At 39.6% G+C, this 14,405-nt stretch overlaps 1 protein-coding gene across 2 annotated transcripts in view; it reads left to right on the plus strand.

Annotated features, from left to right (window-relative positions):
• MAEL (maelstrom spermatogenic transposon silencer) overlaps window positions 1-9,364 on the plus strand; it is a 39,161-nt gene extending 29,797 nt beyond the window's left edge. For both annotated transcript variants that reach the window (XM_043567978.1, XM_043567977.1), the window contains 4 exons: window positions 3,288-3,350; window positions 4,341-4,473; window positions 8,164-8,239; window positions 9,003-9,364. In XM_043567978.1, coding sequence (XP_043423913.1) covers window positions 3,288-3,350; window positions 4,341-4,473; window positions 8,164-8,239; window positions 9,003-9,199 — 469 coding nt within the window. In that variant the 3' untranslated portion in view covers window positions 9,200-9,364. The remainder of the gene's footprint in view (window positions 1-3,287; window positions 3,351-4,340; window positions 4,474-8,163; window positions 8,240-9,002) is intronic.
• The last annotated feature ends 5,041 nt before the right edge of the window (window positions 9,365-14,405 follow it).

Genomic DNA, 14,405 nt, shown 5'->3' on the forward strand with positions numbered 1-14,405 from the left:
TGGCTATTGTTGATAGTGCTGCTATAAACATTGGGGTGCATGTGCCCTTAAGAGGTGAGCTTTTTATTCTGACATCATTTTAGAGTCATTTTTTCTTAGCCCAATTTTTTCAATTTTATTTTTTATTTTAAAAAATTTACGTCCAAATTAGTTAGCATATAGTGCAACAATGATTTCATGAATAGATTCCTTAGTGCCCCTTACCCATTTAGCCCATCCCTCCACCCACAACCCCTCCGGTAACCCTCAGTTTGTTCTCCATATTTATGAGTCTCTTCTGTTTTGTCCCCTTCCCTGTTTTTATATTATTTTTGTTTCCCTTCCCTTATGTTCATCTTTTTTGTCTCTTCAAGTCCTCATATGAGTGAAGTCATAGGATTTTTGTCTTTCTCTGACTAATTTCACTTCGCATAATACCCTCCAGTTCCATCCACGTAGTTGCAAATGGCAAGATTTCATTCTGATTGCCGAGTAATACTCCATTGTATATGTATACCACATCTTCTTTATCCATTCACCCATCGATGGACATTTGGGTTCTTTCCATACTTTGGCTATTGTTGATAGTGCTGCTATAAACATGGGGGTGCATGTGTCCCTTTGAAACATCACACCTGTATCCCATGGGTAAATGCCCAGTAGTGCAATTGGTGGGTCGTAGTGTAGACCTATTTTTAGCTTTTTGAGGAACCTTCATACTGTCTTCCAGAGTGGCTGAACCAGCTTGCATTCCCAAATTTTATTATTTTTTAATGTTTATTTTTGAGAGAGAGTGTGAGTGGAGAAGGGGCAGAGAGAGGGGGAGACAGAGGATCCCAAGCGGGGCTCCCCGCTGCCAGCAGCTAGCCCGAGAACTCACAAACTGAACTGTGAGATCATGACCTGAGCTGAAGTTGGAAGCTTAACCAACTGAGCCACCCAGGCGCCCTGAGTTTTTTATTTTTAACAAACATTTAGGTGGCTCTCCTATATAAGGCTGAAGACTAGGGAAACACAGGAAAGAGTAACATGATTGTCCTTGCCTACAATGTCTCCTGTCTGACGAGCAATAAAGCGAAGTAAAGACAATGGAGTTGTATATGGTAATTTCTTATCACTTTTAAAAGTGTTTCCAAAGATAATGATACATCAGGGAGAAATCACTTCAGTGTGAGGGTTAAAAATAACGTGAAATACTTGATGGGGTAAATGTTTTATTTGGTTCTCCTGGAAAGATGAATAGAATTTCTATGAGCAGAGATTTGGGTTGAAGGGAGGACCTTCCAAGAGAAGAAAATGACCTGAACAGTGACTCAAAGGAATGAAGCAGAGACTGTTTACGAGAAACTAGTGAGTCAGTTTGACTAGCATATAATAGAGCCTCTATAGCAGCCTAGTTCTGAGCAGGGTGTAAAGACTGAGTTATCCTTGGAAAAGAGGAGGAATCTTAATCCTGAAAGAGGAGGAAAGGACATCATTGAGACCTTTTGAGACAGGAAAAGAGGATTGTCAAGGCCTTCATGCTACACGTCATTGGGGTGAATGAGATTGTGTTGGAACTCAGGAGTAAGGTTGCAGATTTACTCAAAAGACTGACTCCCTTGTGACCTTATGACTTTGGAGTGGAATTTCATAAATAAAATAAACCCATCTAAGAGGTGTTCAAACTGGGGCTAGATTTGAGGCTGCAAAGTGAATGTTAATAGCTTAACAAAGTGGACAAAGCAGTTCTGATATTTGACAGAGTGAATCCTCCTTTACTAGAAAATACAGTCATTCTTAGGGGGGGTTGGTGGGATGATTTTGAGGAAGAGAATCCAGAAGAAAAAAATGAAAGAAAGAAAAATACCGTATGATTTCACTCATATGTGGAATTTAAGAAACAAAACAAATGATCATGGGGGAGAAAAGACAAACCAAGAAAGAGACTCTTAACTATAGAGAACACCAGAGGAGAATGGGGTGGAGAATGGCTTAAATAGGTGATGGGGATTAAGGAGTACATTATGATGAGCGGTGATATATGGACATGTTTAATCACTAAATTGTACACCTGAAACTAATATTATACTGTGTGTTAACTGGAATTCAAATTTTAAAAAGTATAAGTGAAAACATCAAAACAGTATCATTCTTAACAGTGTAACTATTAGATTTGGAGGCATTTTCCCCTGGGATCAGATTCCTATAGGTTTGTTCTTGGGTTCTTTGTTTTTAATCTTGGAATACATTGCTGGTTTTTCAATTGCTTTTATTTCAGATACGATCTACATGGAAATGTGTGTATGAGGTACTAAATTTGGGAGTTTAAGTTCCAGAAAAGGAGCAAAACTAACTGGAAATTTAAACATTACTTGATTCTGTGTGTCTGTGTAAGAACTTAGGCTGTTTCAACCTAAGCCTTCATTTTAGACCTAAGAGTTTTATGAATCCTATTTATTGAATCACTTTAGAATAGCAGTGGGAAATTCTTAATTTTATATTTAGTCTTCCATTCAGTTAAGTAACTCCAATTAAGTGCAGATAACTGACTTTTTACACTTAGTGTTTAGCACGTTTTTAGTAATTTTTAAGTGATTCTTGGTAGGTTCAGGCAAGCTTTTAATTACTCAAGTAGTAAGTACTCTTCTGAGTCTCAGTTAAAATGTGCCTAGTGGAAAGATACGGGTTTATAGTGGCTGTCGTTGTAAAAATACGCTGTGCATCATTTTCTCTCCAGTATTATCTCCTGAGGTCCCCGCTCAAACACCTTCTCAGTGGTACCTCTCCCGGCTGCCTTACCTAAAATGTCCCCTGTCCGCAACATTTCATATCATCTTTTTCATCTTTATTTTTTTCCTCCTTATAACTTGTCTTGATCTGATTTATTGTGTATTCTGCCTACATCTTTTTTGATCTGTCTTTCCTACTAGAAAGTAAGTTTTGTGTGATTAAGAGTTTCTGTGTTTCATTCAGTACTATATCCCTAGTGCCAAGAACAATATCTGGTAAATAGTATGCACTTAGTAAATGGTTGTCAAATATGGTAACCATGGTCACTAATGTGTCTCTGTAACACTCATTTTATTCCAAGGTAGAGTTTACCGGTTATGTGTAGTTTATGAATTTGCATCAGACGAGATACATTAAAAAAAAAGCATTTTCTAAAAAAATCTATTTTTTGTTTGTTAAATGTTAAATCTTTGAGTAAGGATGTTAGTTTTTCTTAAATGATTTTAACTAAGTAAGTTAGAAATCTGGCATATAAAAACCCTTAAACAGTGCTACTGCTGTTAAGGATATTAAAGTCCTTTTTCTTTTTTGTACAGGTGCAAGTGGCACGAAGAAAACGATATTCTCTTCTGTGCTTTAGCTGTTTGCAAGAAAATTGCGTAAGTTGGAGAAAGGAATGTCTTCATAATGCTCTATTCTGCATTGAATTCTTAGCCATTTTGCTCGCTGTTGCTTTCACCAATGGGGTTAAACACTGTTCACTTCTATTTCCATAATTCTCTTTTAAAAAAAATGGTTGGGTTTCGTGTGTGTGTGTATATGTGTGTGTGTGTGTTTTCATGTTAACTGTTACTATTCACATGTGACACTTGTTTGCGAGAGTTACCCACCTGAGTGATTTGGGTGAACCTTCAGAAGCATTTATTGAAAATTTTCATTATAGGAGAGTGAAGTTCCCTACCATCGTTAACAACAGCACCTCCTTGTTAAGGTGCTCAAAAAAGACCCTTTTCTTCTCATTTTTAAAAATGTCTCAAAGGAGAGTGAGAGTGAGCAGGGGTGGGGCAGAGAGAGAAAGAGAGAATCTCAAGCAGGCTCCAGGTGGTCAGCACAGAGCCCAGTGTGGGGGCTTGAACTCACGAACTGTGAGATCAGGACCTGAGCCAAAATCAAGAGTCGGATGCTTAGCCAGCTGAGCCACCCAGACGGCCTCCTTCTCATTCTGTAGTGAAAACACTTGGAGCCTCAGCTCCCTGGGTGCTCTGGTGGTCCCTTTACATGGCTGGTGGCATTGGTTTTGAAGATAGATAAGTGTTTTTAAAGTTGTAGCCTAATTTCTGTTGCTGCCCTCTCCTTGCCTTAAACATTTGAGAATTCTAGTAATCTTTACTCCCATCCATGTTTCCTTATAATGAACCTGAAATTTTATCTGGTAATCAGTGGAGTATTGCTTACTAGTAATGACCAGTTTATTGTATGTATTGCTACCCATTCCCATTTCTTCTCTGAATCTCTAAATTCCTGCCCCCCCCCATTTAGAATGGTATATCTTACATGCTTTTTCTTTATATTAGAAATTTTAAAAATCTGAATGCTTTTAGAATGAATTAGATGAGATTCTGATAATGAGCTTTTATTTCCTTTTAAAGGTACTGCATCAGTAATTCTCTGGCCACTCTCTTTGGAATCCAGCTTACAGAAACTCATGTACCACTTCAAGATTATGAGGCCAGCAACAGTGTGACACCCAAAATGGTTGTATTGGATGCAGGGCGTTACCAGGTAAGGAGCTGACTTTTAGGAGGAGCTCCTGGTCTCTTTGTGCTGCTCCATGTGGTCCTGGCCAACAACAGCTAAAGATCGGGACTTTGGTTCTCTTTTTCGTAAAACATTTTTTAAAAATCCTTTGTGGAATGTCGAACGCTTCTTAATCCAATTGGACCCAGTTGCATAAATCTTTTTTCTTCTATATTTTCCTACTATGTTTAACAGAGTTTTAGGAAAATCAAAATTAGCAGTGGACTAGTCTATACAAATCATATCCAAAGTTCATTCCAAAAATTAAGTGTCTAAATGTAGACAATATAAATATTTAAAATATTTACTTCAAAAATATATAAGACCTGATTTAGGATTTGATTAAAAGCTGTCTAATTTCCCTACCACCTTTCTTCCCTCCTGGCAATTTATTTACTAGGAGTCCTCTATATACTCCTAATAACGTAGCAGTTAAGAGTATAGACTGTGGAGTTAGAATTCCTGAATTGCATTTCAGGCTGCTACATACAGTCTGTGTGTCTTTAGGCAAGTTATTTGAATTTTCTGTGCTGATTCCTCATCTGTAAAACAAGAATAATAATAAGGGCTAGTAGTTGCAGGATTAAATGCAACTGTATATGAAAGTGCCAAGAACTCTGCCTAGGAACATAGTACATAATAAATGTTGTTGTCACTTGAAAATAGTTCGTAAAACAGTGAAAAGGGAACCCCCCAAATAGAATGAACTATTGTTACAGTCAAGGATTAGGATCTCACAAGTATTATGCTTAGCAAAAGAAGCAGTCTCAAAATACTATATGACATTCTTTAAAAGACAAAACAATAATGATAAAGAACATATCCAGAGTTCCCAGGGGCTTGGGCTGCCTGTAAAGGGACAGCACGAGGCAAGTTTTTGAGGTGATAGAATGGCTCTGTACCCTGATTGCGGTAGTGGTTTCACAGATCTCTTCGTGTGGTAAAACTTGTAGAGGTGTACCCCCCAAAACAAGTCCATCTTAGTGTATGATAATTTAAAAACGAGAGGGTGTCTAAATGGCTCAGTGGGTTAAGCATCTGACTCTCGATTTCGGCTCAGCTCATGGTCTCACAGGTTCGTGAGATAAAGCCCCGCTTCAGGCTCTGCACTGACAGTGCGGAGCCTGCTTGGGACTCTCTGTTTCTCTCTGCCCCTCCATCACTCGTGCATGTGTGCACACTTCCTTGCTCTCTCTCAAAATAAATGCACATTTTAAAAAATAAAACCGAGGATATCCCGGAGGTCTCTGTATATTCCTCAAGCAAGACTTTTCTTTCTCCTGTCAACTCTCAACCCAGTGATTTATCATCCAGTACCTATTTTGTGTCCTTCCGGGGGCATTAGGCAATGTTTGCAGACGTTCTCGGTTGTCCCAGCGGGGGAAGGGGTGCTACTGGCATCAAGTGGGTAGAGGCCAGACGTCCTATGATGCACAGGACAGCCTCCCACAGCAAATGTCAGTAACGCCCAGGTCGAGAAACCTTGCCTTCTTATCCCGTCATCACTGTGTTGAGACTGCCAGAATTAATCTCTGTATGTTCCCCTTCATTCTTTACATCACTCGCTACAGAAACTCAGGATACCTAAATTCTCCCTCATCTCCCAGACTCTTCTTGTTTGGCTGACTGTGTTTCCCGGCCCCACCCAACTCCTGGAAAACTTCTCCGTGGGTCTCTCAACCTTAGTTATCAGCAAAATCTCAAATATCTTCAATCTTTTCTTGGGAAGATGTGTTTATCTTCCGTCTTCTAACTAAAATTTGGCTATCTTCTAAAGATACTGCTTCCCTATTAATCCTATCAAATCGTACCCTCGTGAGGCACCTGGGTGGCTCAGTCGGTTAAGCGTCTGACTTTGGTTCAGGTCGTGGTCTCACAGTTCGTGAGTTCGAGCCCTGTGTCAGGCTCTGTGCTGACAGCTCAGAGCCTGGGGCCTTCTTCGGATTCTGTGTCTCCCTCTCTTTCTGCCCCTCCCCAGCTTGTGCTTGCTTGCTCTCTCTCTCTCTCTCTCTCAAAAATAAACACTAAAAAAAATTTTTTTAAATGGTGTCATCTTTTTTTCCCCTCATTTATCATGGGCTTAGATTTGAGATAGTTTTCCTTGTTTACCATTGCCTCTTATAGGCTTGTTCCTATCTTCTCCCTAAAATCCTTAGACTTTGGATCTCCTGCCATAAAGGCTCTAGCACCTGATAACCACATCGTGGAGTCAGTAGGCCCCTGAGTGGCATGTCCTCATTCCTAGAGCAACACTGAGCCATGTTATCAGACAGGATTCCTGCCAGAATTCTTGAGGTCAGCTTCCACATAGATAATCCAAGTGCCTGACCTCTCAGTTCTTTGACTTCCCTTTCTCTGGCGGTCCTGTTTCCCACTATCCTGTCCTAGACCTTGGTGGTACCACTGGCACATATGCAGTGCTACAGCCTCGTGTCTCCTGAACCTCCCTCACCCCTGCCCTTGACCTCCTTCCTTCCCAGCTTAAATCTCTGGATCTGTTGTTTCCACTCACTTGCAACATCGACTTCATTGACCCTCCCTTTTTTTTTTTTTTTATCCTACTTGATTAACACTACCCTGACTGAATCTAACTCTTCCCTATTCTATTCCTATACTCCTGAAGCTAAATGAGACTGAAAAGAAACTGCCATACTGACTGATCTAATCACTACCAACTTCAAGTGAGCCCTTAGTGTTACCTGTCGGTTGTCCATTTCTCCCACTCTCCTAGAGCTTTTTCTCACCCCCTTTCTTTTTTTTGTTTTTTATTTTTATTTTTTAATGTTTATTTTTGAGAGAGAGAGGATGAGCGGGGGAGGAGCAGAGAGAGAGGAAGACACACAATTCAAAGCAGGCTCCAGGCTCCGAGCTGTCAGCACAGAGCCCGATGCAGGGCTCGAACCCACGAGCTGTGAGACCATGACCTGAGCCGAATCGGACGTTTAACTGACTGAGCCCCCCAGGCGCACCTTTCTCACCTTCTTTCGCTTCAGACTTCACCACCTCATCCCTCATTCATCCTTGTTTGAGCTGATGCCCTTGCCTCCTACTTCTCTGAGAAAACAGAAGCAATCAGAAGAGGTTTTTACATAGTCCTACCACTGCATCTACCATGTACTCTTTGACTCCTGTTTTAATGCATGAATTGTCTGTGTTCCTGCTTAAGACCAATCCTTCCATTTACGTTTTAGATCTTATTCTCTTACCTGCTCAAAGATGTGGCTCCAGTAACTTACTTCTCTTTCCCGCATCATCAGGGTCTCTCTCTGTTCTGAATCACCAAGAAACATGCTATGGTCTGTTTTTAAAATTAATGTTTATTTATTTTGAGAGCAAGCGAGCATGAGCAGGGGAGGGGCAGAGAGAGAAGGAAGGAGAGAATCCCAGGCAGAGCCCCACATGGGAGCTGAAATCAAGAGCCAGACACTTAACTGGACTGAGCCACCCAGGTGCCCTGTCATCTCATCTTTAAAAGTAGAAACCCTCTCTTGACCCTGTAATACCCTTCCAGACACTACCCCTCTGTTCCTTTTACAGCAGTCTCTTCAAAAGTTGATCAGACATTGTAAAAGTGGGTGTTTGTATTTTATAAACAGTAATTTGAAACGGAAGTAGGTGATCCAATAATTGATAAGAAAACAATTTTTCCCTTGTATTTTTCTTTGTTACTTATAGAAGCTAAGAGTTGAGAGTCCAGGATTTTCTCATTTCAACTCTTCTAATCAGGAACAAAGGTCAAACACACACACTGGTAAGCATCTTCTAAGAATGTACCTCAAGAAGTATTGGGCCTAAAGCTTATTCAGATTCTAGCGTATGGTACTTATTAAACAGATGCTCTAAATTAGTTTTAGGTTGGGGCGCCTGGGTGGCTCAGTCGGTTGAGCATCCGACTTCGGCTCAGGTCGTGATCTCACAGTCTGTGAGTTCGAGCCCCGCATCGGGCTCTGTGCTGATGGCTCAGAGCCTGGAGCCTGTTTCCGATTCTGTGTCTCCCTCTCTCTCTGCCCCTTCCCTGCTCATGTTCTGTCTCTCTCTGTCTCAAAAATAAATAAAAACATTAAGAAAAAAAATTAGTTTTAGGTTATGAGGATCTTATTGAATTGGGAATTTTATTTGATGTTACCACCTTAAGCAATTTCAATATGTATATTTTTGTATCACTTTAATTTAGTCTTCTGATTTTTGTTCAAGGCATTTAAAATAAAGCCTTTTATTCCTGTAGCAGCTGTAGTTTTGTAGTTCTGTGATGTCTATGGGCAGATAGGAAAATTTTAAAGCTAGTGACATGAAATTTCAAGTGGTGCCTGAAGAACTTCAATTAAGGTTTCTGGGGCTAAAAGCAGAAAGAAATATTCTTGTTCAGGCTTCTGCCTTTATTCTGAGAATCTGTTTTCCTTTACTAAGAATCTCTGTCCTATTCATGAAAGGCCTATCATAGGATAAGAGTTAATCGAGGCATCTCTAATTAATAAAACTATAAAATTACTACATTTCTTTTCTTGTATTTCCAGTATCCTTAGGTGACTGTCCATCTGGGGTGAAAATTTCTGGCCCAAACAGCAGTGTTCGGGGAAGAGGGATTACGCGCTTACTAGAGAGCATCTCCAATTCCTCCAGCAATATCCACAAATTCTCCAACCGTGAGACATCGCTCTCACCTTACATGTCCCAGAAAGATGGATACAAATCTTTCTCTTCCTTATCTTAATGATGGTACTTTTTTCAATTTCTGGAAAAATTACAGGCCCAACTTCCCTTCTGACTAGTCATATTAAACAGATCACATCAATGATAAATGTCACTACTGTAAAAACTACTTAATTTGTAAGGAAATTCTGTTTCATAGATTAAAAATAATTGTGGTTGGAGAAGATCTTGGCATTTTTGCTTTTATTTTTTTCTTAGGGCTTGTTCTACTTCCTGACTGTATGGTGTGAGCGCCATTAAAGTTTGAGTCCTTTACAAACAAAACTGGCATTTCAGAGTTGTGCTTTTTGGGAATGTTTTGATAATCTTTCGTCTACAATAAAGGTACTGAATATCTGTTATAAAAGTTTTTCAAATAGTGTTAATCTGTTTCTTCCCATTATGAGATGTGGAACCTTATTTAAGTACCTACTTTATAGACATATCTGTTATCTATCACCTTGGGAAATCCTTATAACCGTTTTGAGAAAGGAGATTACCTCCATTTTACACACACACACACACACACACACACACACACGACTCAGAGATCCAGGTCACATTCAGGAGTAACTGTAACTGACTCCAAGGACTGTTTCTCATATACGGCATTGTCTTCTACTTCCTTTTCATCTATTTTTGATATCAGATCTTTTTTTTTAATTTTTTTTTCAACGTTTATTTATTTTTGGGACAGAGAGAGACAGAGCATGAACGGGGGAGGGGCAGAGAGAGAGGGAGACACAGAATCGGAAACAGGCTCCAGGCTCTGAGCCATCATCCCAGAGCCTGACACGGGGCTCGAACTCACGGACCGCGAGATCGTGACCTGGCTGAAGTCGGACGCTTAACCGACTGCGACACCCAGGCGCCCCTGATATCAGATCTTTTAACAAGAAAAAACTCATACAGTGTAAGTTTATATTGCATTTTCTACTAGAAGATTTTTTAAAAAATCTTATATCCAAGCTTTGAAAACCTATCTTTCTTCAAAATCAACATGACAGTAATTGGGTTGGCTGGGGAGATGAAGGGAAGGCCTAAAATTATAATTCAGATCCATGGCTTTAGGTGCCCAAGTCCTGTTCTATGCCATCTGAATTTAATCTTGTATTAATTATTCAACTTCTATTTTAAAAATTTTATAGCTTGTGCTGCACTTTTGTAGTATACATGTCAGATAAACCAAAACAAGAAGTTCCAGAAATTTAGGTTAGAAGAATGGCTGATCTTTGTCTTCATAAACCCCCCAAATCTCATTAGTAAAATTCAAACTCCTGTCTCCCACTTTTTTTCAAAATTCTCTTGAAAGCAAATTTGAGGTATTAACTACCCTTCGGGAAGACTTGATGAGTGATTGGGATAATCAAAGTTATCCTGGTTGAAAGTGATTTCTGCTCCATTTTCAGTAACATTTTCTTTGTGTTATCTGACAATATTTAGAGCTTTTAACTGTTGCTGTTTGAGTTCATCACTGAGTTTTTCCTCAGTTGCTCATTTTGAGGTGCCCGTATTTCTGTACGAGATGTTCAGTGAACGTTAGAATGAATAATTTCCAGTAACATCTCCCATTCCATAGGTTGCCTTTCAGTTTTGCTGTGCAGACAGAAGCTTCTTATTTGGATGAAATCCCAATTTTTGCTTTTGTTTCCCTGCCTCAAAAAGTTGCCATGCCTGGTGTTAGAGAAAGTACTGCCTGTGTTCTCTTCTGGGATTTTAATGGTTTCCTATCTTACGTTTAGGTCTTTAATCCATTTTGAATTTATTTTTGTGTATGGTGTAAGAAAGTGGACCAGCTTGTTTCTTTTGCATGATTGCTGTCCAGTTTTCCCAACGCCATTTTTTGAAGAGACCATCTTTCCTTTGGATATTCTTTCCTGCTTTGTCAAAGATGAATTGACCATATACTTGTGGGTTCATTTCTGGGTTTTCTGTTCCACTGATTTCTGTGTCTGCTTTTGTGCCAGTTCCATACTGTCTTGATCACTACAGCTTTGTGTTATAACTTGAAATCGGGAATTGTAATACACCTCCAGCTTAGCTGCACTTTTATTTTTCAAGGTTACTTTGGCTATTTGGGGTCTTGTGGTTCCAAAATGTGTAAATAACTTAAAACTCAACACCCAGAAAAGCAATCCAGTTAAACAATGGGCCGAAGACATGAACAGATATTTTCCAAAGACCAACAGATGGCCAACAGGCACATGAAAAGATGCTCAGCATCACTCATGATCAGGAAAATGCAAATCAAAACCACAATGAGATATCACCTCATACCTGTCAGGATGGCTAAAATTGACACAAGAAACCACAGGTGTTTGTGACTATGTGAAGAAAGGGGAACCCTCTTACACAGTTGGTGGGAATGCAAACTGATGCAGCCACTCTGGAAAACAATATGGAAGTTCCTCAAAAAAGCTAAAAATAGAACTACCCTACAATCCAGCAATTGCACTGCTAGGTATTTAGCCAAAGGATACAAAAAGATAGATTGAAAGGGATACATGCATCCCGATGTTTATAGATAGCATTGTCAACAATGGCCAAATTATCAAAAGAGCCCAAATGTCCATCAACTGATGATTGGATAAAGATTGTGTGTGTGTGTGTGTGTGTGTGTGTGTGTGTGTGTGTGTGCATACATACAATGGAATATTACTCAGCCATAAAAAAGAATGAAATCTTGCCATTTGCAATGACGTGGATGGAGCTAGAGAGTATTATGCTAAGTGAAATCAGAGAATGACAGATACCATATGATTTTACTCGCGTGGAATTTAAGAAACAAGCGATCATGGAAAAAAGACAGATGGAGAAACAACCATATAAAGAACAAAGTAATGGTGACCAGAGGGGCAGGGCAGGGGGAGATGGATTAAATAGATGATGGGGATTAAGGAGCTCACCTGTTGTGATAAGCACCAGGTGTTGTATGTAAATGTTGTGTCAGTAAATTGTATACTTGAAGCTTAAAAAAAAAAAAAATTACCATTGCAGATAGTGGAGAAGGAATGCCAGAATTCCAAATCCACATCAAACAGTAAAATACTCCATGAGGAAAGGAGCCCATCTTTCTTGTGGACTCCATTTCCATTCCTTTCCTCAAAAGTAAATGATTAATTTCATTTATTCAGGTGAACATGTTCTGAGGGTCTGCTAAATGCTGGGTAGAAAATACCAAGGTGAATAAGTTGTTTCCCCTGTCTTCAAGGAATGTCATTTCATGGGTGTAATGAAGGATTACTGTATTACTAAAAGTGCTTAGCGTCACCTGGGTGACTCAGTCGTTTAAGCGTCCAACTTTGGGTCAGGTCATGATCTCACGGTGCGTGGGTTTGAGCCCCGAGTCGGGCTCTGTGCTGACAGCTCAGGGCGTGGAGCCTGCTTCGGATTCTGTGTCTCCCTCTCTCTCTCTGCCCTTCCCCCGCTCACACTCTGCCTCTCTCTCCTTCAAAAATAAATAAACATTTTAAAAAAGTGCTTATGTACATAGATGAACTAATAGAATTGAGAATCCAGAAATAAACTATGGTCATTTGGTTTGACATTTGTGCCAAGACCATTCAATGAGGGAAATAATAATAGTCTTTCTACAAACGGTGCTGGGACAATTGGATACCCACATTCAAAAGAATGAATTTGGGCTCTACCATTTACAAAAATTAGCTCAAAATGGATGAAAAACTTAAATATAAGAGCTAAAATTGTACAACTCTTGGAAGAAAATATAAGGGTAAATCCTGACCTTAGATGAGGCATTGGTTTCTTAATAGGACAGCAAATGTAAAAGCAACAAAAGAAAAAATAAATTGGACTTCATCAACATTAAGTCCAGTAAAAGTGTTCTTGTGCATCAAAAGACACTGTCAAAGTCAATAAAAACAGCCGCAGAATGGATGAAAATATTTGGAGATCATTTTATCTGATAAAGGTCTAGTATCCAGAATATATAAATAACTCTTAAAACAGCAATACAAGACAACCTAATTAAAAACCGGGTGTGTTTGGGCAGCTGGGTGGCTCAGTTGGTTGAGCGTCTGACTTCGGCTCAGGTCATGATCCCACAGCTCTGTGAGTTCGAGCCCCACATTGGGCTCTGTGCTGACGGCTCGGAGCCTGGAGCCTGCTTTGGATTCTGTGTCTCCCTCTCTCTGCCCCTAACCCACTGGCATTCTGTCTCTGTCTCTCTCAAAAATAAATAAACATTTAAAAAAAAAAAACCCGGGTGTGGTATCCTTTAAGTTCTTTTGCCCATTGAAAAAAAATTTTTTTAACATTTATTTTTGAGAGACAGAGCGTGAGCAGCGGCGGGTCAGAGAGAGAGGGAGACATAGAATTTGAAGTGGGTTCCAGGCTCCGAGCTGTCAGCACTGAGCCTGAAACGGGGCTCAAACTCGCTAACTGTGAGATCATGACCTGAGCTGAAGTCGGACGCTCAACCAACTGAGCCACCCTGGTGCCCCTCTTTTGCCCATTTTTTAATTGGGTGGTTCATTTTCTTATTAAGTTTTAAGACTTCTTTATACAACTTGGATAACTGTATTACATGTATCTTTTGCAAATAGTTTTTCCTCTGTGGTTTTTCATTTTCTTTGTATTGTTTTTTGCAGAACAGAATTTTTCATTTGAATGAAGCCCAGTTTATCATTGATTTCTTTCATGGATTGTGCCTTTAATGTTATATCTGAAAAGTCATTTCCATGTTCAAGGTCATCTTAGATTTTCTTCTTTGTTATCTTCTAGGAGTTTTATATTTTTGTGTTTTCTTTCTTTTTTTTAACGTTTACTTATTTTTGAGACAGAGACAGAGCATGAACGGGGGAGGGTCAGAGAGGGAGACACAGAATCCGAAACAGGCTCCAGGCTCTGAGCTGTCAGCACAGAGCCTGACGTGGGGCTCGAACTCACAGACCGGGAGATCATGACGTGAGCCGAAGTCGGACGCTCAACCGACTGAGACACCCAGGCACCCCAGTTCTAAAAATATAATTTAAAAAACTCCATACATTTGGAAGTCATAGTGGAATCCAAAAACTTCTTTGTAGCTAAATGATAGTAATAATAGTAAAATAAATGATAGTAACTAATGTTATGATTCTGGATAGAATTAAACAATAATATAAATTCTACATATTACATTAGGATACTGAGTGAGGGAAAATATGGCTTTAAATACACTAAGAAAAGAAGGGCTGAAAATTAAGCAACTAAATACCCAACTTAAGAAA

The sequence above is a fragment of the Prionailurus bengalensis genome, chromosome E4, assembly GCF_016509475.1.
Source record: "Prionailurus bengalensis isolate Pbe53 chromosome E4, Fcat_Pben_1.1_paternal_pri, whole genome shotgun sequence".
Taxonomy (NCBI): domain Eukaryota; kingdom Metazoa; phylum Chordata; class Mammalia; order Carnivora; family Felidae; genus Prionailurus; species Prionailurus bengalensis.